The 21,638-nt window shown below is 62.7% G+C and overlaps 1 protein-coding gene across 1 annotated transcript; it reads left to right on the plus strand.

The window, feature by feature from the left end:
* Window positions 1–618: 618 nt before the first annotated feature.
* LOC117645927 lies at window positions 619–21,215 on the plus strand. The gene is given in 9 exon segments (XM_034386489.1): window positions 619–1,473; window positions 1,476–1,947; window positions 12,362–12,518; window positions 13,028–13,312; window positions 13,920–14,136; window positions 16,913–16,960; window positions 18,360–18,437; window positions 19,248–19,486; window positions 19,675–21,215. Coding segments are annotated over 8 exon segments (2,328 nt in total). The 5' UTR covers window positions 619–632; the 3' UTR covers window positions 19,478–19,486; window positions 19,675–21,215.
* The last annotated feature ends 423 nt before the right edge of the window (window positions 21,216–21,638 follow it).

A 21,638-nucleotide genomic window follows, 5' to 3' on the forward strand; every position in this document is an offset into this window, starting at 1 on the left:
ACTGGCTCAACGTTTCGGTTGCGCTTGTTCCGACCGCGAGAGACAGAATCGGAAAGTTTAAATTCTGCGTTGAGCATTGTACAGAGCTTACCAAGGTTTACGTATGTGAATTATTTAATTTGAATTGGTAGTCTCTAATCTTAGTGTTGCATAAAAAATTTACATAGTGCCCAAACATTTTGGGGCGTACGGAATTTTCTTCCACTCGTCGGCCGGCTGGTGGTCGACTAGGTCGAGTAGGAGGATGATGAGAGGAAGAGACGGGACCGCGAGCGGCCCCCTTACCCCTTCCCTTAGGTGGGGCGGAGGTACCCGCGGTACTCCCCCCCCCCCCTTTCCCCCTCGCCGCCACGGTCCGGCTCGACTCTTTGTGGCGCTGGCTTTCGAGCGGAGCAGCTCCGCGCCGAGCCCAGCCGAGCCCCAGTGTGGCCGCCAGCGGCACCTACCTGGCCGCTCGCCCAGCCGCTCGCTGTCGGCCTGTCGGCCCCTCCACCCGCCGCGCCCCGCCACGCCCCCCGCCGCGCCCCGCCACGCCGTGCGCTGGTGCGCTGGCCGCACCTCAGCAGGGCCTGGCCGCCGTCGCGCCGTCGCCGCCGCCGCTCCAGTCGTGCGTTGAATTCCCCCGCGCGAGGATGTCGTTCGTGATCGCGTTGGTGGCGTTGGCCGCCGTGGCGCAGCCGTGCCTGGGCCACGCCCAGCCGCAGCCCCTTGCCCAGCCGCTGGCGCAGCCGCAGCCCCAGCCGCAGCAGTACCCGCCGCCGCCGTACGGCCAGCCCGGAGGCATCCCGCCGCCCGGCGGCTACCCTGGAGCGCCGCTGCCCGGACAACCGGGCTACACCGGCGTCGGCGGCGTCGGCGGCAGCGGCTACAACGCGTCCTACTTGGGGGCGTCGCCGTACGGCCCGGCCAACGGCGTGCCCGGCTACCCCGGCTCCAACGACATGTTCCGACCGGTGTACGAGTGGTTCAAGCTGGACTTCGCGTGGCCCGACGAGAACCTCAAGGCGGCGGCCCTGCGCGCGTCGCAGTACATCCCGGAGAACAACGCGCTGGCCGGCATCAAGGTGTGGCGCGACCGCATGTTCCTGTCCGTGCCCCGCTGGAAGGAGGGCGTGCCCGCCACCCTGACGTCGGTGCCCGCGCAGCCCCGCGGCGGCTCCAACGCGCCCCGGCTCGAGCCCTTCCCGTCCTGGGAGTGGCAAGAGCAGGGCAACTGCTCCGCGCTGCAGAACGTGCACGGCTTCGAGATCGACAACGAGGGCAGGATGTGGGTGCTGGACTCCGGGCGCGTCAACACACGCGGACGCAACCAGGAGAACCGCTGCCCGCCCAAGCTGGTCATCTTCGACCTCAACACGGCGCAGTTCACCGACAACTACTACAACAACGGCTACAACATGAACTCCGGCAGCTCCATCCCCGGCTCACCCGGCTACCCCGGCCCCGGTGGCGCCTTCAACGACCCCAACCGCCCTACGGCAGCAACCAGCCCTACGGCTCCGGCAACCAGCCCTACGACCCGAACAGGCCCTACAACCCCAACAACCCCAACCAGCCCTACGACCCGAACAGGCCCTACAACCCCAGCAACCCCAACCAGCCCTACAACCCCAGCCAGCCCTACTCCAGCAACCCCTCGGACCCTCACTACCGACCCAGCCAGTACTCCAGCAACCCGGCCGACCCCAACTACCGACCCTACTCGAGCAACCCGTCCGACCCTAACTACCGCGACCCCAACTACAGGTCTGGCTACGACAACAACTACAACGACCCCTACAACCACAACAACCAGTACGGCGGCGGCTTCGGCAGCAACAACCCCCTGTACCGCAACAGCCCCAACCGAGGCATCCGCGTCATCAAGTCCTACACCTTCCCCGAGGAGGCGGCCCAGCGCACCAGCGCGCTGCTCAGCAACATCGTCCTCGACAGCAACGACGGATGGTGAGTACCGCATCCAGGTGGGCGTGGCAGTGGCAGTGACGTCCAGGGCGTCCAGGGAGTGCCGTCTGTGACTGGCTGCCTGACTGATGGCGCTTCGACCCAGGGAGTCCTGCAGGACGCGCGTCGAGTGGCGGGGAAGGCCGCCATTTCTAGCCTCAAAATCAGAATCCCCGGTGGCGTCCCCCCGCGGTCGATCCTCGCGGCGACTCTCGTGGCGGCCACATCGACCACGCCCCGCGGAACGAGGCGTTCCCGGGCTCGCCGTCACCGAGGTGGTTCTCGTTCGCCACCCGGCCCGCGGTTCCCACCCTCCGCGCGCCGCCATGGTGCCGCCATGGTGCCGCCCGCATCGGCACACGCACGCCGCGCACGCACTGGCACACTGGCAGGCGCGGTCTGGTAACAGGTGGAGGGTGGCAGGTGCAATGTGACATGCATATGCATAGCGTTCGCGGCGTTCGGCACCCTCCGGCCCGCGGCCTCTTGTTGTTGTTTTTATTTAGAGCCAAGGGAGAGGGGTGCCGCGGCCGGGAACACCCCTTCCCCTTTCCCCGGCCTGCCCTTCCTGAAAATTAAATACCCACCCTCTCCCTCCGACTCTGCGCCGGCTCGCTGGCCTCCCTCGCGCACTTGGCGGCCACGATAATGAGCCCAACTTTTAAAACGGCGGCGGATGGACGAGGCGAGACGAGGCCGGCTGGGGAAAAGTTTGCGGGAGGCGTATGGCACCGCCAGGGGCGTGGCGTGGAGGGGCGGGGCGGGGCGGGGCGGCACGACGAGGCGGCGGTCGAGAGACTGTACAAGTACACGCTGCGGCAGTTAGCGCCGCTTGAACTTGAACGGAATGAACTCGGCTCGGCGACCCTGTCCGTGCCAAGTGGAGGTGCACGGCCTGCAGTCTGCACGGCCTGGTCGGCCTGCAGGGTGTCTAATTGCATTCTCACCCCCGCCAGACAGTGCGGCGCGGCCCGTTCCGGAAGGAGGGGAGGGGAGGGGCGCAACACAGCAAGCACGCCGTCGACCCGAGGGCGGGGGTCGAGGCGCTAGCGAGCATGCCTCGTTTCTCGTTTTCGCAACCCGCCGCCGTCACCGCGCGACGCCGCGACGCCGCGAGGCCCTCCGGCTGCATAGCGGACCGCGGCGCGCGTCTTCGGCGGCGCGCTGTACTTCTCGGCGACGTTGCCAAGTGGCGGCAGGTAGCGCCGCGACGCCGCGTCCACGTCAACGCCGTCGACGCGACGCTGTAGGAAACTATCCGCTGCATGCTCCGGCCAGTGCCAAGTGGCGCCGTTGGTTCGCCGGGGTGCGCTAATCCGCCCCGAGGCTGTCGAGGCTCGCGGGGCGCCGGCAGTGGCGTGGCCGGGAGGCGCCATGGACAGTGGCGGAGCCGGGCCTGCGGGGCCACCGCGCCCGTTCGGTGCACCAGGGCGCTCCGACCGGGATGGACACTCGTCCGGCCCCGCCCCTCTGCCTTGCCATCAGACCGAGTGGGTCCGGCGGGGTCCGGCGGGGTCCGGGGACCGTGGGGACGGCCGGGCTAGGCGGCCAGAGCTAGCCGGGGCGGCGGGGCTCACTTCCGGCGAAGCACTGAGATGCATCGGGCGTGGCCCGGCGTGGCGGTGCCCCGAGGCCCTACCGTTTCGCTGGCTCATCGCGGCGCCGGTAGCAGGCCGTGCAGGCCGACAGGGTGATCGATACCCCGCCAGTCTGTGTACGAGATCGGTGCTACGCGCCACGCCCATAGCACGCCCAGCAGTGCACAATGTCAATCGGGTCGGCTCCGCGCGCTGCTCCCAGCCGTGCAGACCATAAAGCAGCCCGAGATTGCATTCAGCGGCCGTCGTCTGGCGATAGCGGCACGGCGACGCGGGGCAGCACACCGGCTGGTCGCGTCACTGGAAGCTAGCCGAGCCAAAGCCCGCGAGCCGGCGCTGTAAACACCCAGGCCAGGGGGCGCAGGGGGTGGGGCGCTGCCCTTTGTCTGACGGGGCTGCGTAGGGCAGTGCTTGGCCTACATCGCGGCGCCGCCCGGCCCTGCCCGGCCCTGCCCGGCCCTGCCGCACTGCCGGGTCAACGCCCGCTCCACCCACGCACACACCGCGGCGCGCTGCGACGCGCTGCGACGCCCAGCGTCACCACTTGCACTGTCGGCACGGCCCTGCACGGCACGCCTACGGTGCCCACCACGCCACTGGAATGCGATGCCCGCCGGGCGAAATGACGGCACGATACACTGTCGTCAGCACGCAGGGCGGCGTGGCAGTGGCGGTGGCCCATATTCGACGCGGCCACCCCAGTGGGCTACGAGGAGCGCGTCGTCCAGCAGTCCGGTAGCCCGGCTAGCCAGCCGGCCAGCCAGCCGCCCCTCGGCCAGCCCGTTGCCGTTGCATCGATCCGCTTGCCCGGGCAGCCGCAGCGCCGCGCCGCCCGACCGCTCGCTGAGATATCGTATCGTATCGACCGCACGGCCGCGCGGCTAGCTTGTCCAGGCTCGTCCAAAGATGGCCGTCACCGCGAGTCGTTAGCACGGTGGTTGTCACACTGTGTGCGAATTCCCGAACCTTCCGGGTTCTCGGCGTCTCTAGGCTGATTCCGGTAACAGTCATCTCGTCGCACTCAAGGGCCACACTCCCTAAGGGTGCGAGATAGACAGAGCGACGAAACATTGTTTGGAATCAGTCTGGACGCACTCACCCTCTCCGTATCGCGCGACTAATGAGTCATCGTGTCACGCTCTCTATCAGTTCCGTACCTGAGCCGAGCCCCTCCACAATAATGATAGTGCTTCCACCGGCGCCCTCCCTCCGTCGAATGCCACCTCACCAACACCACGGCACGCCGCGCCCTATGCACGTGTTCACACACGTCCTGGCCGCGCGTGTGTATGTGTGTGTGTGTGTGTGAGTGTGAGTCGACAAGCAGTCGAACAAAGCGTCAGGGCCGTGCACCCTTCCCGACGTGACGGCCTGCACGGCCTGCACGGCCTGCCACCTGCACCTCACGGAGCGCACGCGCAAGGCTGGGTGGCCGCCTTGCCACCGCCACTGCTTATGGCGTGCGCGTGTGTTACTGCTTTTTCCGCCTGCCAACGTCGCCGGCGTCGCCAGCGTGGCGCGCGGGTTCGATCCCCGGCCCCGGTGGGGGACTTTCCGTGCGCCGTGCTTAGCACTTGTGCGCACACACAGATGCAGCGCCGCTAGGAGTCGCCACTCCCGAAAAAAACAAAAAAACATTCGGGAAAAGCAAACGCGGCGAAGGTAAATGTGACGCTCGCGAGTGAAAGCGGCTGTTTATTTCGAGGCGTGCTTTTGGCCGCCGAGCCGCGGAAACCGCCGCGGAGGCTGGCGGCTCGGTCTGGGCGCTCGGGCTGGCCGCTCGGGCTGGGCGGCGGGCGACTTGCGGGAGCTTTGATTGCGATTCAAGTCGAGGCAACGCGTGTCGGTGTCGCCACGCCGCGCTCCTCACTGCACGACGTGCACGACGCGTGCGAGTGCATATTCATATTCATGTTCACTTTACACTGCAGCGGCGGCCAGGCGGGCGCGGCCGCTGCACCCGCGGCCCGGTCGGCGGAATCCGTCGCAATCGCAGAAAAGGAGGAAAATCCGGACTTTTCGACCGCGGTTCCAGCGATCTTCCTCCTGCCCTCGCGCAACCTGCAGCGGCGTGGCGCGGCGTGGCGCTTGTCGGGGTGGCTCGGCGTTCGTGCCGGCACCGCGCGGCAGTTCTATTCGGACCTGTCCATCACTCGGGGGGAAATTGAGGAGCCGCGTGCCGCCCCGCGAGGTGGAGGTGGAGGCCGCCAAGGTGGAGGCCGCCCCCACGGCCCACGGCCTCGGCGAGGAGGGGAGGGGAGGGAGGGGAACATTCCGTGGGAAGTGTCCCCTGGGCCGGGCTGCCGGGGCTGCCGGGCTGGCTAATGGATTATCCCCGACTCGCTAACCGGCGGGCGGTACGTGCGCGCACCTGTGCCGCTTCCCGCCGCGGGGCTCGAGGACGCCGACGGGGACGCCGACGGCCCTCAATGGACGGCCTGTTCGTCGCGGTGCGTTCAGCGCGTTCAACTCGGACGACTGGAGGGACGGGGTCGGCGTCAGCGCCTCCCAGAGACCGAGAGTGCCGCGCGGCGCCGCGGCGGGTATTCTAATCGTCGAAGCGGTGACATCAGCGCGCTGCCGGCCGCGCCGCCGCGCCACTAGCGCCTCGCTCGAATCGCTCCTGCCGCCAGCCGCGCCGCGCCGCGGTGCCGCGATTCGCTGAGCCGGTCGGCTGGAGCTGGCTGGAGCTGGAATGTAGGACGGAGCGCCGCGGCGCCGCGATGACCCTCATGGCGCTGCAGCGCTGCAGCGGGCCCCTTCCACACAGCCACACACGCGCGGACTGCAGCCGAAGCAGTCCTTGCACTTTAACGCGATGCCCCCCTTGCTCAGCGCCTTTGTGTGTTTCCAGGTGGGTATCTCTCGGCCTGGCGGCGGCACTGTAACCGGCATCCTGGAAGACTGGAAGGAGCCCGTGCACGCCGTCTCGGTGAAGTATCGCACGGCGGCGGGAGCGCCGTGCTCTGGCCGGGTAGGCCGCCCGCCCGCACGGCGGCAAGAGGGTGGCCTACCCCGGACGAGGCAGGCGCTCGCCGCGCGGCCCCGCGGCCACGCCCGGAATGTCGTAGTGATTCCCCCCTTATCCTGACGCTTCGTGACGACCAGACGGTCTCGTAACTCTCGTCGTTGTCACCGTCCGGCCTTTGACCTTTGCCGTCCAGAAAGAACACACTCCGAAAAGTCGGAGACGGAGGAGCTATTTGTTTGTTTTTATTCATTGTGCTAGACGGCCGCACTGGTAAAACTATCCCGTCTGTTCTCAAGCGTAATCTGTTTTACGCTTGTAATCAAGCGTAACAGGCTCATCCGCTCGGATTCCCCGCTCAGCTCGGGGATTTCTTGTCTAGGCTTAAGTGTAACGTCTTGAAACGTAACTCGATGCTCGACCCAGGCACACAGTCGTCGTGCTTTAGTTTTACCAGTGCACCCCCAGCCCTCCTAATTGCTGGGCGCCCCCTTGTTCTGCACACGCTGCCTTGACTCACAAAGGGAGGGCGAGGCGACGCGGCGCCCGCCGTTCCGCCGCGGCGAGGACTTGGACTGGTGAGTCATGCACTGCCCTGCTGGACGCGGCTGGACGCGGCGCGACGCCAACTAGACGAGTCTAGGTGACGCACGCCGCGTTTAGCGACCGCCCCTCCGTTTTCGTTTTGTTTTTCGTGTGCTGTAGCCTCCGTTGATGGGGGAGTAGTAGAAAAGTATAATTTGGAATTTTTTATTTATTTTCGCATTGCGCACGTAATTGTGGTATTGTTTTCCAGTCGGTTCACATAAAGCTTGCAGCAGCACCCACACGTATCGAGCGCGGCTCGGTCGTGTACACTGTAAAATGACAAGTACGCATATGCATGAGCCGCTTTAGTGATAATTCGGCTCGATGGCCCGTCGTTAGGGACGGACGGACGGCCGTTTCCCGGTTCCGGGCGGGCGGGGCGGGGCGGGGCGGGGGCGGGGGGCGGGGCGGGCGGGGCGGGGCGGGATGCCCGGATTTGGTGTAGCAAAGCGTGACACACTGTCCCGCCCCGTGCACGTTTTAGCCTCCCGAGTTATTTTCGAACTCTGCTTCCCTCTGACACTGACCGTGACTCCCCCCGCCGAGGCCCAAGGCCACCAAGGCCTCGCCGCCACCCTCCCCGACGGCGTCTCTGGCGCCCCGTCCAGGTCGTAGTACAGCACGGGGGTCTGGAGCGGCCGAAGGGGCCGTAGCGGAGGCAGAGGTAAAGGTAAAAGGGCAAACAAAAGAGTGCCGGTCCCCGCGGTCCCCGCCCGCTTTCCAGGGTTCCAGGTGAGTGGGCGCGGCGCGCTCGGCTCGCTTCGGCCGCGGCTTCGGCTCCCCTCGGGCCGCCTCGGCCGCTGCAGGCCGCATGCAGTCACGTGACGGCCTGACGGCCCGACGGCGGTGCGTTCCGTTACCGGCGTTACCGAGTACCCTCGTACCTGTTCGCATGCCTGCCGGGCCGCGCCGTGGCGAGCCGCGCCGGCCAGTCCGAGCCAGCAGTTCAAGGCTGCGCCGCGTGCCGCGGCCTGCACTGCAGCCCACCACACTGCACCACACTGCACTCGCCGTGCACCGCAGGGCCGCTGGAAAAAGCGGCAGATTATTTTCCTGGATTGTTTTGGTTCGAAAAGGCTGCGACGCGTCCCCGCCGGATACCGCCCGATGGTACAGGCAGATAGGCGGACCTGTCACTCGCAGTGCCGCACTCACGCACTCACTCACCTACACTAGAGTCCCACAGTGTGTACGACTCTAGCCCACACCCGTGACTTGGCGGGCCGGCCGAGCCCGAACACACACCAGGGGAAAGTGACGCTAGTCGCGTCGCGAAGGGACGGCCGCTACGACGGCGTCGCGACGCGTCGCATACTCGCCGCCGGCCTGCCCTGCCGGTCCTCCCGGAGAAAGCTATTCCCACATTTCCGTTTCGGCTACACTCGATTTCGGCACGGCTCTGCCGGCTTCATACTTCATGATGCCGGCGCCCAGTGAGTCACCCACGGGTCCACCGCTCGGCTTCCGCGGACGGCCGCGCCGCCAAGGTTATCCGGAGCAGGCTATACTCAGGTCGTGATGCATGTTTGAGTCACTGCCGCTGTCTCTATCGCGCCTGGGTCGCTCCATGAGTGCGAGAGGGACGGCGCGGCTAGCGCGGCCGGGCTGTTGATGGGCTCGGCGGTGACTCAGGCTCGCGCAATCCGTGTTGTCATAATGGACACGCGCGTCTTCTCAGGTCTTCTCAGGCACGGCGGGGCTAGGTGTTCCAAGTCCTACAGCGTCTCTAGAGTGTCACCAGGGGAACCCGCGCGCGGCAACGCCGCCGCTCCGTTTTTCTGGTCTTGTGATCGCCCGCGGCTCCTGCATCAAGGTCGTCTGCAAGTCCGCCATGCTGCGCGTCTCGATGCGCTCCGCCGCCGCGACGCCCCGTCCCGCCCCGCCTTACCACGCCACGACGAATCCGAATCTGGAACCAGCGCGTGCAGCCGGAAAGGAAGTGACTGGCTGTGCCTGGCTGACACAGGGCGTCGCCGAGTGCAAGCTGTCGCCGTGGAGCGATACTCTTTCGGCACCACGCCACACGCCGCCAAAGTCTCGGGTATCTCGGCCTGATAGCCGAGCGTCCGGCCCACTTAAAGGCACCCGGACGCGAAGCGTCAAAAAGCAAAAATTCACACGCGAGTCATACCCGGTGTGAAGGTCGCAGGGGGCCGAGACGTCACCACCCCGCAGCGAATCAAGCTGTGAATACAAATTTTGGGAACGAAATCTCGTTCTGTCGCATTAGCATTCGGAATGGAGAGAGAGAGGTGCTCCTCACGTTCCCCCACTCCTACCGACGCGCACGCAAGTTCGTTCGTTACTGTCAGGAAGACGGGCGGCGGCATAACCCTTCGGGAAAAACTACACTAATTTGTCCCCGTATATTTTGTCGCGACGAGTCACTTTAAAAGTTTTCGGTTGGCGCCCCTGCGTGCTGCGTGTCGCCGTCGCGTAAATCGTCGTCCTGAGGGCCGCCCGCCCCGCCCGCGCCCCCCCGCCCCGCCCCGCCCCACCGCGCCCTCACACGGCAGCGTGACGGCGCGTTTAGGTCTCCATTGGCCACGGCGCCACGCCACGGCGGCGGCGGATGGCGGTGCTCCCGGTGTGGCGGTGTGGCGGTGCTCGCAAACAAAGCCTTACCGACCTTTTAGAATGAAAAATAAACGCCTTGGAACTGTGGCGCCAGGCTGCGCTGCTGCGCTAGGTGACGCTGGCGGGTTGGGCAACGCCGTGCGAATGAGGATGAGGCGTCGTCGCTTCCTTTCTTCTGGTTAGCGTGCGGGGCTCGCGTGGTCTAGGCGCGTCTAGGCGCGTCTAGCCGAGACCTAGACCTAGAGCTGGCCGAGCGAGACTGCGGCGTTCCTTTCCCTTCCTAGGCTAGCGCACTGCTAGCGCTGCCGACTGTCCCGACTGTCCCGGCCACTGTAAACTTGGTTCCAAGCCTCTCGGCGTTCGCGCGGCGCTCTGAAAGGCAAGGCCAGAGCGTGCCTCTGGAGAGGCGTCCCTTGTTGTCACTGCTGGCTGCCTGTGGGTCTGTTGGGCCGCCTTTTGTGCCCCGGCCTGCCAACCACGTCGCGTTTCCACGGCGCGGTCCTCGGTCCTGGAATGCCGAAGTGCGCGGGGGCCACGCCACGCTCCGCCGCGAGGGGCCAAGGGGAGAAGAGGCACGGCGTGCAGCACGGCGCGCCGCGTCGTGGTCTGCCCAGCCCAGTCCTGCCAGCATGCTGCCAGGCCTCCAGTCCGCCGACCGACCGCGCCGTTGGTTCCCTCTGCACGTCGCTCTGCGCCGCTCTGCGCTCTGCAGCCGAGCCGCTGCCAGGACTCTGCCAGGACTCTGCGCCAGCGCAGCCAGCCCGGGGTCAATGGCACCGGGTCGCCGCGGGACCGCGGGGGCCGCGGGGGCCGCGCGGCCAGGAGGGCGTTTGTGTCGAGCAAGTCGCGGGGCGGGGCGGGGCGGAGAGGTGAGGCGGGCCGCCGCGAGCACGCCGTGCAGTGCACTCGCCCGGGCCGTCCTGAACGGCCAGTTCAAAATGGCGGCAAGAGGGCACCGCAGGGTCCTGCCCGTGCACGGCGAGCCCGGGCCGGGCGTGCCCGCACCGAGCAGCTTCACGCTCAGCGAACCCGTACAGTGTAACACGATGAGAAATGCACGCCAGAATGGGACTGTCCGCATGCGTGGCCTCCGGCACGGGGGTGCTGTTGGCCGAGGGGCGGCGCCACGGGGCGGGGTGGGGTGGGGGGTGGGGCGGGGTGGGGTGGGGTGGGGTGATCGGCAAAGGGCGTGGCCGCCCTAGAATAAGGTCAACGACTGGCCGACAACGCACCGCACCCCGCAAGGCCGCCACGAATGTGTAACTGGTTTTCGTTTTTATTCTGTTGACCGTCTTGACCACCGCGACCAACCCTTCCCGGCAGCGCTTGCCTCGTGTTAGCGGGCACGTGCTACTGGCGGGGCTGGCGGGGCGGCGGCGTGTCGGCCGGACGTTGCACCGAGTTACCTCACGCACGCATGGTAAACCAAATCGACGAATCCCAGACGAACGACTCAGTTTTTCGGACATGCTCGTCACCGAGTCCACGCCATCAGAATCGGAAGGGCTGCTCAGCTCTCCGGTTTTCGTCCGAGCACGCCCAGACGTCCTGAATTTCGCGCAGATATCGCTCGAGTTGTGCTGGTTGTTATCGGGCCAGGCGACGGCAGTTTGCCAGAGCGTCCGTTGCGCGCCCGCCTCCTAGACCGCGTCCAGCTCGGCAGCCGGCTGTTTCAGAAGCGCGGTTCGTCGCTCTGTCTCTCTCGCACCCGCACGGGGAGTCCTGTGAGTGCGAGAGGGACGGCGCGACGCCCGGCAGGGGGCAGAGGCTCGCCCCCCGCTTCCCACGCGCAGTGCCACCGCGCCACCGCGCCACCGCGCCACCCAAGCATTGCAGAACCGGTGCACCGGAAGAGGGCGTCCAACGAATTCGCCCATTTTGCCGCCAACTGGGCGGACGTCCTTCTGGTCCTTCTCCCTGAAGGCTGAAGCTCCCTGAGGCGTCGCCGTCGCCGTCCAGCCAGCACGCGTCCAGCTCGGCGTGGGCGGCGTCGTCGCTGTCGTTCGAGGGCGTCGGGATGACTAACGGCTTTGCCGCGCGGGTGTCCGCAGCGATTAACTAACTTTTACGGCGTGCCGTCGCTACATTATGAGGCGAATGTGCAATTTAGAAGTGGTCTCCTTCGTTTCTTTGGCTGAGTTTTCTGCAGTGCGGTCGGGGACAAGGACCTCATGCCTGACGGCGCCGCGGCAAGTGATGATCATATCCTGTCATGAAGCAGCCAGCCTTGGTGGAGCCTTGGACCAGCCTTGGACTAGCCTCGGGCCGTGCCGCCATCCTTGCGACGCCAACGCGGCCGTCGTCTGTCCTCGAGGACGCCGTCGTACATAGGGAAAACCGCACTCGCCCGCGAAAAGACTTTGAACTGACAGGGGCTGCACCTCGAAGGGCCGTCCTTTCGAAAATCGAACTTGTTGGCTTCGGTGGTGCTGCGGTTCTGCATGGTGTTACACGCGGACCATTTTTTTGGCGCAGCCGTGCGTGCGTCGCCAAACGCGCGGCGTGCGTGCGTGACGACGCGTCCGGGCGGGGCGGGGCGGGGCGGACTTGGCGTGCTTCACTTTCCTCGGCGGCCTTGGCCATCAACCCGCGTGTATTACGACTGCCCAAAATGGGGATGACGCTGCATGCAAACTCCTTAGCATTTTTGTTTCTGTCTCTAACTGGTTTTTGCGCGGTTTTGCAGGTACGCCTACATCACCGACTCGAGCGACCCCGACCCCGGCATCATCGTCTTCAGCCTGGCCCAGAGCAGGTCGTGGAAGGTCCGCGACTCCAGGTCCATGCGCGCCGACCCCCGCACTGACTCGGTCACCATCAACGGCGACCGCGCTGAGATCCAGGTTGGTCCCGGGTTCGAACCCCGCTGGGGGAAGTTCGCAGTACTATTTAGTCGGCGTTTTCCCATTCGCTGATTTCGGGTGCCGGCCCATGTTTCTGGGTCAGTGAGTCCGCCGTCGCCATCCCTGAGGCGCCCTCACGCTGGCACGGCCAGGCACGGCGCGGTCCTCTTAATTTTGTAACAATGGCGGCTAGCCGGGGGGCCTCCTCTGCCTCCCCGGATGAATGGGGCGCCCCGTCCGCGAGATTATCCCTCCCCCCCCTCCTTTCGCCTAATAGAACGACAACCAGTCCGCGGGGCCCATTCATTCGTGTCGACTTGCGTCGTGTGTGTGTGTGTGCGCGTGTGTTCGTCAAAGGGGTTCCACGTCCACGAGGCCCGTGGCAGTGAAAGCATTGCAGAACACGCATTGTCCGCCAGGGTGATCGCGGCCCTCCCGCCGCCCTGGACTCACCAGTGGACTCACCAGTGGCCTGACTGACCCCACACTGTTGCCTCTCTTGCTTCCAGGTGAACGTGGCCGGCATCGCGCTCTCCCCGATGGCCCGCGAGCGCATGGTGTACTACTCGCCGCTGTCCAGCATGCGCATGTACTCGCTGCCCACGTCGGTGCTGCGCGAGCCGGGCCGCGACATCGGCGGCTCCGTCAACGACCTGGGCCAGAAGACGTCCGTCACGGACGGCATGATCATGGACAGCAACGGCGCGCTGTACTTCGGCTTGCTCGGCGAGACGGGAATCTCGCGCTGGGACTCGCACCGCGACAACTTCGCCGCCGCGCGCAGCATGGCCAGGGTGAGTCACCGGAGGAGTCACTCCCAGCTTGCCGCTCTGTCTCTCTCGCACCCCGCGCCCCTTGAGCGCGAGAGCGACAGAGAGAGAGAGAGGCGAAAGCAGTGTTCGGAGTCGGCCTGCAGCGCGACCTGCAGCTGATGAACGGGCACAATTGGATGCTGCGAGTTCATCGCCCTCCCCACCTCACACCAGACTGTAGTGGCGGCGCGATCAATGGATGGACATCGCCGACACCCGAAAAAAAAACTCCGGCCGATGAGTTGCCGTCTCCTCGCCGCTGTCGCCAAGGTGTCACGGTCCGGCGCACGCACCTCGTGTCCCCGGCGTGTCGTGACGCGACGTGACAGTCACGCGTGACGTCACGTGACCACGGCCTGACATCATTAGGGTGTCCCATGTGTTCCGCCAGTTTGCGCAGTACGCGCGCAGTTCGGGCGTTGCCGCCAATTTGGTTGTTTTTGTTTTTGGCGCGTATTCCGGCGCACGTACAAGGCGGGCGCGGCGGGCGAGCGTGCCGGTCGGCGGTATGAGAAATGCCGCGGTCGGAGTGTTGGTGTTAGTTTGAGCGAGTGCACTGACTGCGCGCTGCGCGTGCTGCTGCCCCCAGGACCCCAGGCTGCTGCAGTGGCCGGACACGTTCGCCATCGACCAGACCGGCAACCTGCTGGTCGTGACCAACAAGCTGCAGAACTTCCTCCGCAACAGGCCCATGGACCACGAGCCCACCTACCGGGTGCTGCGCGCCGCCCTCGGCGTGCAGTCCTACATCAGCGGCGGCGGCGCGGGCTTCGGCACCGCCTACAAGCCCTCCGTCGGCATCACTGGTAAGTACGGCCACCTGCCGGGCCTGCCGGGCCTGCCGGCCGCGAAGACTCATCCCTTTCTTCCAGGCGCTGCGGCTGCTGCAGCGGGTGCCCCACGTTTCTTTGGACAGGTTGGGCGCGAGCGGCGCGAGGGAGTGGTCGCGGGCTTCGAGGCCTGCAAGTCCTGCAGTATGGGCTGGCGTCGCCCGGCGTGGGCGAGACGGCCGCGGGGCTCGGGGACACTCGTGGACTCGGGGACCCACGCGTGCTCCGTGTCATTGCGCTCGTTAGCGACGTCGCGTCAAGGCAGCCAGCGCAGCGTGGCGCGGCGTGGCGCAGCCGCACAGGCAAATGGACACGCACTCACACAGACACACGCACACAGGGACTGAAGGGCTGCGGTGATGAGCTAGGCCGGTTTCGGGGGCTAGTGCCTGGCGCCTCGAGTGTGGCAAGGGGAAGGGTGGGCCTTATTTACGCAGGCCAGTCCGAGGGCGAGGCTGGCGAACAGCCTCGAGCACGGCAGCCACGGCAGCGCCCCGTGCCCGACGGCCGACGTGGAGGTCGGCCAGGGTCACCGCGAGCTAGCTAGGATTGCCAGGACCGGGAGCTGACCAGACCCACAGCTGCGGAACGTCCCTTTCTGCGTTCCCATTTTCACAAGTGGGAAAACGGAAAACGCAGGCGCGTTGCCCGGGAGCTATTTTGGATGTGATCCATACCTCCGCTCCGCGCGGCCTGGCGCGGCGCTGCTGCGCTCCACCCACGTGGTGCGGTGCACTTTCATTGAGGGCTGGCGGTGCGTGCGGCGCTAGGCCGGGGGGGGGGGGGGGTAATAGAGGCATGCAGGAAGCGACATGAATGGATGCACGCGGGGCCCCCGGGACCTGGAGGGGGAGGGGGGGAGCGGGTTGCCTATCGGAAAACCGGGAAACTGGCGTGCGGCGTGCGTCTGTCGTCTGCCTCGTCGCCGCAAACCACCGGCCGGCCGTCCGGTGCGGTGGGATTCGCGACGTGCACGTCCCCATCGCCAAGGCCGCGGCGGGCGTGCGACGTGCGTGGGCGTGGCCCTGGGTGCCGTCATGCAGGTCCCCGGCGGGCGGCGGTGGTCGCGGCGCCGAAATGATGTCTGCTCCGCGCAGCCCGTGCAGACACGTGCCACGCCGCGCCCCGTCGTCACGTTTACGGCCGCGCTCAAATTGCCCGCCAATGGCTGGGCCAATGGCGAGACGTGCTCATTGTCCGGCGCCGCGACGGCCGTCGGGCACCTCGCCGGCGCAGGCGGAGCAGCGACCGACGCCCACCGCGTCCGGAGCGCCGTCGCGCGGTCGCGCCGCTCAACGCATTCCGCGGGACAATTTTGCTATCAAGGCGGTCGGTCAGGGCAGCTTGCCCAGGGCGTTGGCCCGGCGTTGGCCGAGCCCACCACCAACTTGACGGGCGAGGAGTGCGCAGGCTTGGTGCCGGCAGTACTGGGCCGCCCCCCTGCCCCTGCAGCGCGGCCCTGTGGTCCACGGCGGAGACACAGCTTGTGCATCACCAGGGCCGAACCGGCCCGGCCGCGGCAGCCCCAGCGCGGCCCGGTCCATGGCGCGACCCGAAACCAGTTTGGCAACGCCCCGCCCGCCCCGCCCCGCCGCCAGCCGGGCCGCGCGCCGCAACCCTTGGGGCTGAAGGGGCCCAAGCCAAGACAACAACGCGGTGGGCTGCGGCCCAGAGCTGCCGAAGCCGAAGCCACTGATTCCGGCCCGATTCCAGCCGATGAGCGGTTCCCGAAAGGAAACTCGACGACCAGAGCACTGGTAACTAACTGTATGGCGTCCTGCGCCCACAGTGATGCCCGGGGCGTCGGAGGCGGGGCGAAGAAACGGTGACCCGCCAAAAGGAGTCGTTGTGAGCGTCCCGGCGGCGCTGGGACATAAGAGCAACCTCCGCGAGATTCCCGTGGGCGTGGAGGGGGAGGGGGGAGGGCCACAGAAATGCTCGCCGCGGCCGCACGGGCGGGCGGCAGGGCGGCAGGGCGGCGGACGGGTCACCGCGCGTTCCAGCCGCGCTGACGTCAGGCTCCATAACTGAACCGCCAAGATACAGCGGCGAGGCAGGCGAGGCGCTGGGCTCATCAGCGAACCTCGCCCCTCTTCGCTTGGCTTCGCTTGGCTGTTATTACTGGCAAGCCGGCGACGTGCTCGCCGATCTCCGAGCCGATCTCCGTCTCCGGCCCGGCAGCGTTCGGCGTGGCGGCACTAGCACTGGCGGCCTCAAAGTTGGGGAGAAACCTTAGAACCAACCGGGGGCCTTGCGCACCGCGCGCACCGCGCGGCATGGCAGTGCGGCCCATTGCGGCCCATTCTGGCCGCTTCGCTTCCCCGCCTCGGCGGCTTGGCGCGTTCCGCGCGTTCTCACGCCGCCCAATGCCAGTCACAGCTCCCTGATGCGTCGCCATCTTGCTGTCACGGCCTTACACACGACGGAGTTTCCCCCCGTTCTGTTGTTCGGGTCCCAGCGCCGGCGGCCTCCACAAAGTAACCGATGTTTAACGTGTGCCTTTTCTTTGCCGCCGTTCAAGTCGTCGCGTAGATCGACCGGTGCAGCCACAGACTGGACTCGACAAGTTCAAGACTAGACGCGATGCCGGCCTACCTGCCAGGGGCTTCGGGGACTTGAACCGCTGGGCGGGGACGCTGGGCCGCTAACTAACTCGATGCTTGGGACTGACGCTTGACCCCCGGCCTAACCTTAACGCCCCCGCTTGGTCTAATTCCCGTGCAGTCATTCTCGCTTCCTTGCCTTGTTCCAGGGAGCTTCGGCGCCGATGCCTACGGAGGAGCAGGATACGACCCCTACAGTTAGTGTCACAGTGTTATTCCCGTCCAGGTTTGCGTGGACATTGCATGAGTAGCGTTGTCGTGTTTTTCATCACCTGCTTTTGTAGCGGGTGGTGATCCCTTGCCATCGTCTGTACATTTCAATTTTATTTTTATTTTTTTCATACCAATTCTTCTTATGCTGTACATTTCTTGCATGGCGTGCTGCTTGCTTCACTACGTGGTTACCCCTGGAATGCCTAGTAGTTACATGAGGGTTTAGTCGGGGTCCTCTCCTTTCGACGCCGCTTGTTCTCGCCTTCGTAACGAAGCACTTGTTATCACGCAGGAGATGCAGTACGGCTGGCCATGCTATTTGTCTCTCCGTCTCTCTCACGCAGCGGCACAGCAGTCGGGCCCAGCCTCTCGTGTATTACAATAACAATAGTCCGTATTTATTCTTGTTAATCATGTTTTGCTCCCACCAATTAATAATCATCTTTATCCAGCGCCATTCCCAACCACACCTCTCCACCCGCTCGTGGGGGAAACAAGCATTGTTAATGTTCCTGTTCGTGGCCACTTGGCTTCAAAGAAAAACCGACTTAACAAAAATGAAAACTTGTTGAAATAAAAGAGACTGCTCCTGTTTCCCCCGGTCCTGGCTGCGCCCCCTCCCCACCCCTCCCCTCTCACGCCTGTGGTACTGTTCCAGATGAGCCTCCCCAAGATCTGTCCCGCGCCAAGCGCGCCGCCAACCCCCTAGCCCAGTCTCCACAAAACCCCGTTTACCCCTACGACACGGCTCGCGGCTCCCCCTGCGTGGGCATCGGACAGGTCCGTCCCGACGGCCCCTGCGACGACGCCCACCGCTTCCTCAGCGACCTGTCCAAGTCGTCGCGTCAGACCTGGGACGCCGTCCGCCGTGCCTGGGTGCCCAACCCCAACGGACCCAACGGACCCGGCAGCAGCAGCGGGAGCGCCTACCAGGCCATGCCCGCCCCCGGGGGCGGCTACTTCCCCCAAGCGTCGTCCGCCTACAACCCCCCGTACGGCGCGGGCGGCTCCAGCTTCGGGTACGCGGGCGTGGGCGGTCCCGGCGGCCAGTGGGACGGCGTTAGCGCCTCCGTCTCCAGCTCGGGGGACACCGTGGTGCGCCGCTATCACGGAGGTAGAGCCGCCGACTGCCTGCCGCCTGCCTGCCCTGCCTGCTAGTGCTGCCGACTGCCTGCTGCCTGGGCCTGACTGTGCTGTGCCGTGCTGTGCTGCGGTGTCGGGCTCCACTCCCTGTCGTCACCAGCCTTCTTCTGTACTACTCTGGCACCTTCAACACACCCTTGTCTGAGCACACTGTCGCACCCTGTTGCACCCTGCCGTGCACGCTGTGGAGGATGGTGGTGAGCCGATGTGTGAGCGTGGACTGTGTTGTGCATGTTTCAGGGAGTAACTACCTGGACGATCCCAACAGTAACCAGTACGACCCCAACTTCAAACAGCCGACGAGCTACGACGTGGACGGTACAGTCTGTCACTAAACGTGCTGCCACTAATTCACGACTGCGTAGCTGCTTACGTGTTTTCGTCGTGAGCGTGCCCGTCCGTGGCGTGGCTCCACTTTTTGGTCGGACTGTGTCGGCTTGACTGTTTCCGTTTTATCTCACTTTGCGTGCGCCTGGCGCCGCCTTGGGGTGTCCTGTGCGTTTTGGTTTTGTGTTGGTCCCATGGGAGTACTGTCTACCAGTGCACACGCGCTGGGCGGGGCGGGAGAAAATAATGCAACTTCAGTGTTTCATATCATATTATTTTTCGTGTCATGGGTGTATTGATTCCACTCGCAGTGGAAGCTGATGTCGGGCTAAGAAGCTGCGCAGTGTCTCTATTTTTGTTATAAAATTATTTTTGAGTAGTGAGCACTTAATTTTTCTTTCCTTGTGTCTCACCCTTGCTGGAGGCATCGGCCTTCCCTGTTTGAGTAGCTTGTAGTGGTGCAACTAAAGTGTAGTGCATTAGGGTGCATGCTAATTTTTTTTCTTCGTGTGTTTATGTTTCATTATTTCTTTTTCATTGTGCCAAGGGTCTCCCTGTCTGTCTGATACGGGATGTGTGTGTGCGGGTAGATGTTTGGGCGCGCCTGCTGTTTTGTGTTCCCTTTCTTTTTGTTGTCAACCCGTGCGTCTCATCACCGCCATGCTTCCCGTCCTGTGCGCGCCTGTGCGCGGGTGGGGCTTCTGCGGCCTCCTGGCCTGAGGACCTTGAGGACCTCGGTCCGAGGACCCCGTGTGCTTCCCGCCAGGGCCTTGTCTCACGACCGTCGGCCTCGTGTTCCAGGGCGTAACTACGACGACCCCGGCAACAACCCGTACGACAGCGTCTACAAGCAGCCGTCCAGCTTCGACCCCTACGGCGGCGGCGTGGGCGGCGGCTACGGCAACCAGTACGGCAGCCGAGGGTACTACGGGCGCTACAACGCAGCCACCGCGACGACCGCCCCTCTGACCCTCGTGGCCACCCTGCTGGCCGCAGTCCTCGCGCTGGGAGTGCTGGCCGACAGGCGATGAACCTCATAGGTACGGACTCTCAGTGTCGTAACACAAAGAAAACGAAGGCATGGCTAAATCTGCAAAGAAATTTTGTGCATCATGAATCTAAATCCTTCGTAATACGAAGCATTTCTTCACCTTAGACGTTTTTGAAATGCCCAGCTGTTAACTGCTCAAGAGTCATATTTGCTAATTGTGTTTTCACTGTTTTTCAGTCGCTGTCCTAGGGCACTTTCTGTCTTTGAAGCGGAGAAGAGGAAATGCAACGGCTCATTGGAAAGGAAGGAGCTGCCGCCAGATGTTTTGCAAGTTTTGCTGAACTGTACAAGCGCTCCAGAAAGTTGGAAACGAGTCCTCTGATACATTCCGCAAGTCCGTCCATAATTTTAAGGAGGAGTGAGAGTTCAACCTGCCTTGTTTCCTTTTTTTTTTTTTTTTTTTTTGTAAAACTGAATGGGTTGTGTTTTTGTTGTTAGTTTTAATCAGATCTCGTTTGATACCCAATCCACATTTTATTGATAATTGTTACAGTCTGGATGAATGTGTTATTTTTTTTTATATAGAGTGGATCTAACCAATTTATGACATTTTTTTAAATAAATTTTTGTTACCCCACTGTATTTAAGAGCAGACAAATTTATTTTATTATGACACATAATTGTATAAAAATTTAATAGATCTAAGTTATGTTTAGTTTTTTGTTTTCCAAAGTGTAAATGATCAATCAATTCTTTGTGCGTTTGCTCTTAATTGAAAACGACACTCAGAATACTGTTTGGATGGGCTGCATTTGTGCTCCTTGAATGGCCAATTCAAGTTCATGGATCACTCAAAACTGATGTGTTCAAGCTGTTCCTACAGCCTACATAGACTCCAAGAGTGAAGCAACCAAATCAAGATTCATGGTGTACTGATATTTTTAGCTCACCCCTTTTCTTTTTTTCACCAAGAAAAAAATTGTGTGTCTTTTGTGTCAGATCTTTTACATTAGAAATATTTGGTTAGTAAATCAAGCCATTTTAAATGGTGTTTTTGTTTGTTGTTTTTTTTTGTAAGAAAATTAGAAAAACTTTCCTATTTTTATCTGCACGGAAACACCAAGCTGGTTTTCAATCATCCTTCTTTTCGAACAAACACTTAAAAATGTAGGGGTATAAATCATAGGTAGAATAATCAACCATGTTATAAAGATCCCTCTGCTAAATGCATATTTGGCAGCTCTTAGAGCAAAAATCTTACTTTGTGTTTACAAAGTAGATTTAATGGCACTCATGCATTTTTTAGAAATATAAATGCTTCCTCAAGTGAAACATCACATATGGAGCAAAGTTGGAAGACATTTCACTTGTGATTGTCATTCTCAGATACAAGTAATCATATTCAAATGGAGAAACATGATCCTAGATGATAAGCATTGCCAACCAGGCACTGATGTTCATGATTTGTTGAACAGGAAGTTGGTGCCGAACCCTCCCCTGAAAGAGTGGCCCTACGATTAAAAGAGATCTATTATTGTATTAGATGCAGATGCCTGGTACTTAAAAGTACACATTAGTTAACAATCCAAAACTTATGAAGTTGCAGTTGTGATAAATAGATCTATGTGAATAAATGATTTTGAATTTTTAATTGTCTGTCTAAGAAAGGGCTTATATCTTTTGTTGAATTCATACTGGTACTCATTTTATCATTACATGTGTCTTTTGCCATTATTATGTACATGAATCTCATTTCTAATTAAAGTAAAAAAAAAAAAGCTACTGCAGTGTACACTTGAAGCAAAGCCCCCTTACCCCGAGCCCCCCACCCGTTCAACAAATATCTTACCGGCCCTCCTCCCGTTCTGACAGGGGAGTTCCACCGTCACAGCCGAGGGGAACTGACGAGAGTGCCCTGGAGAAACACGATCGGGCCCGGAAAGGCCAACGATCGTTTGTGGTCGAGCCATCAATGACAATCGCAATCACGTAGGCCACCGTCTCCACAACGGTGTGTTGCAGAGCGGGTTGTTGCCTACCTGACATTACCATTACAATTAAGGGCTAGACCACACGCGCTTCAGAGCGGGTGCCACAACAAACGAGAGCGGTGGTCGCAAATGCGGAACGATTTGAATGTCCCGCGCAACAGTTGAAACTCATTGCCAACCTACAAACAGAACATCGCGCTTGTTGAGAAG

This window comes from Thrips palmi, unplaced genomic scaffold (genome assembly GCF_012932325.1).
Source record: "Thrips palmi isolate BJ-2018 unplaced genomic scaffold, TpBJ-2018v1 HiC_scaffold_19, whole genome shotgun sequence".
Taxonomy (NCBI): Eukaryota; Metazoa; Arthropoda; class Insecta; order Thysanoptera; family Thripidae; genus Thrips; species Thrips palmi.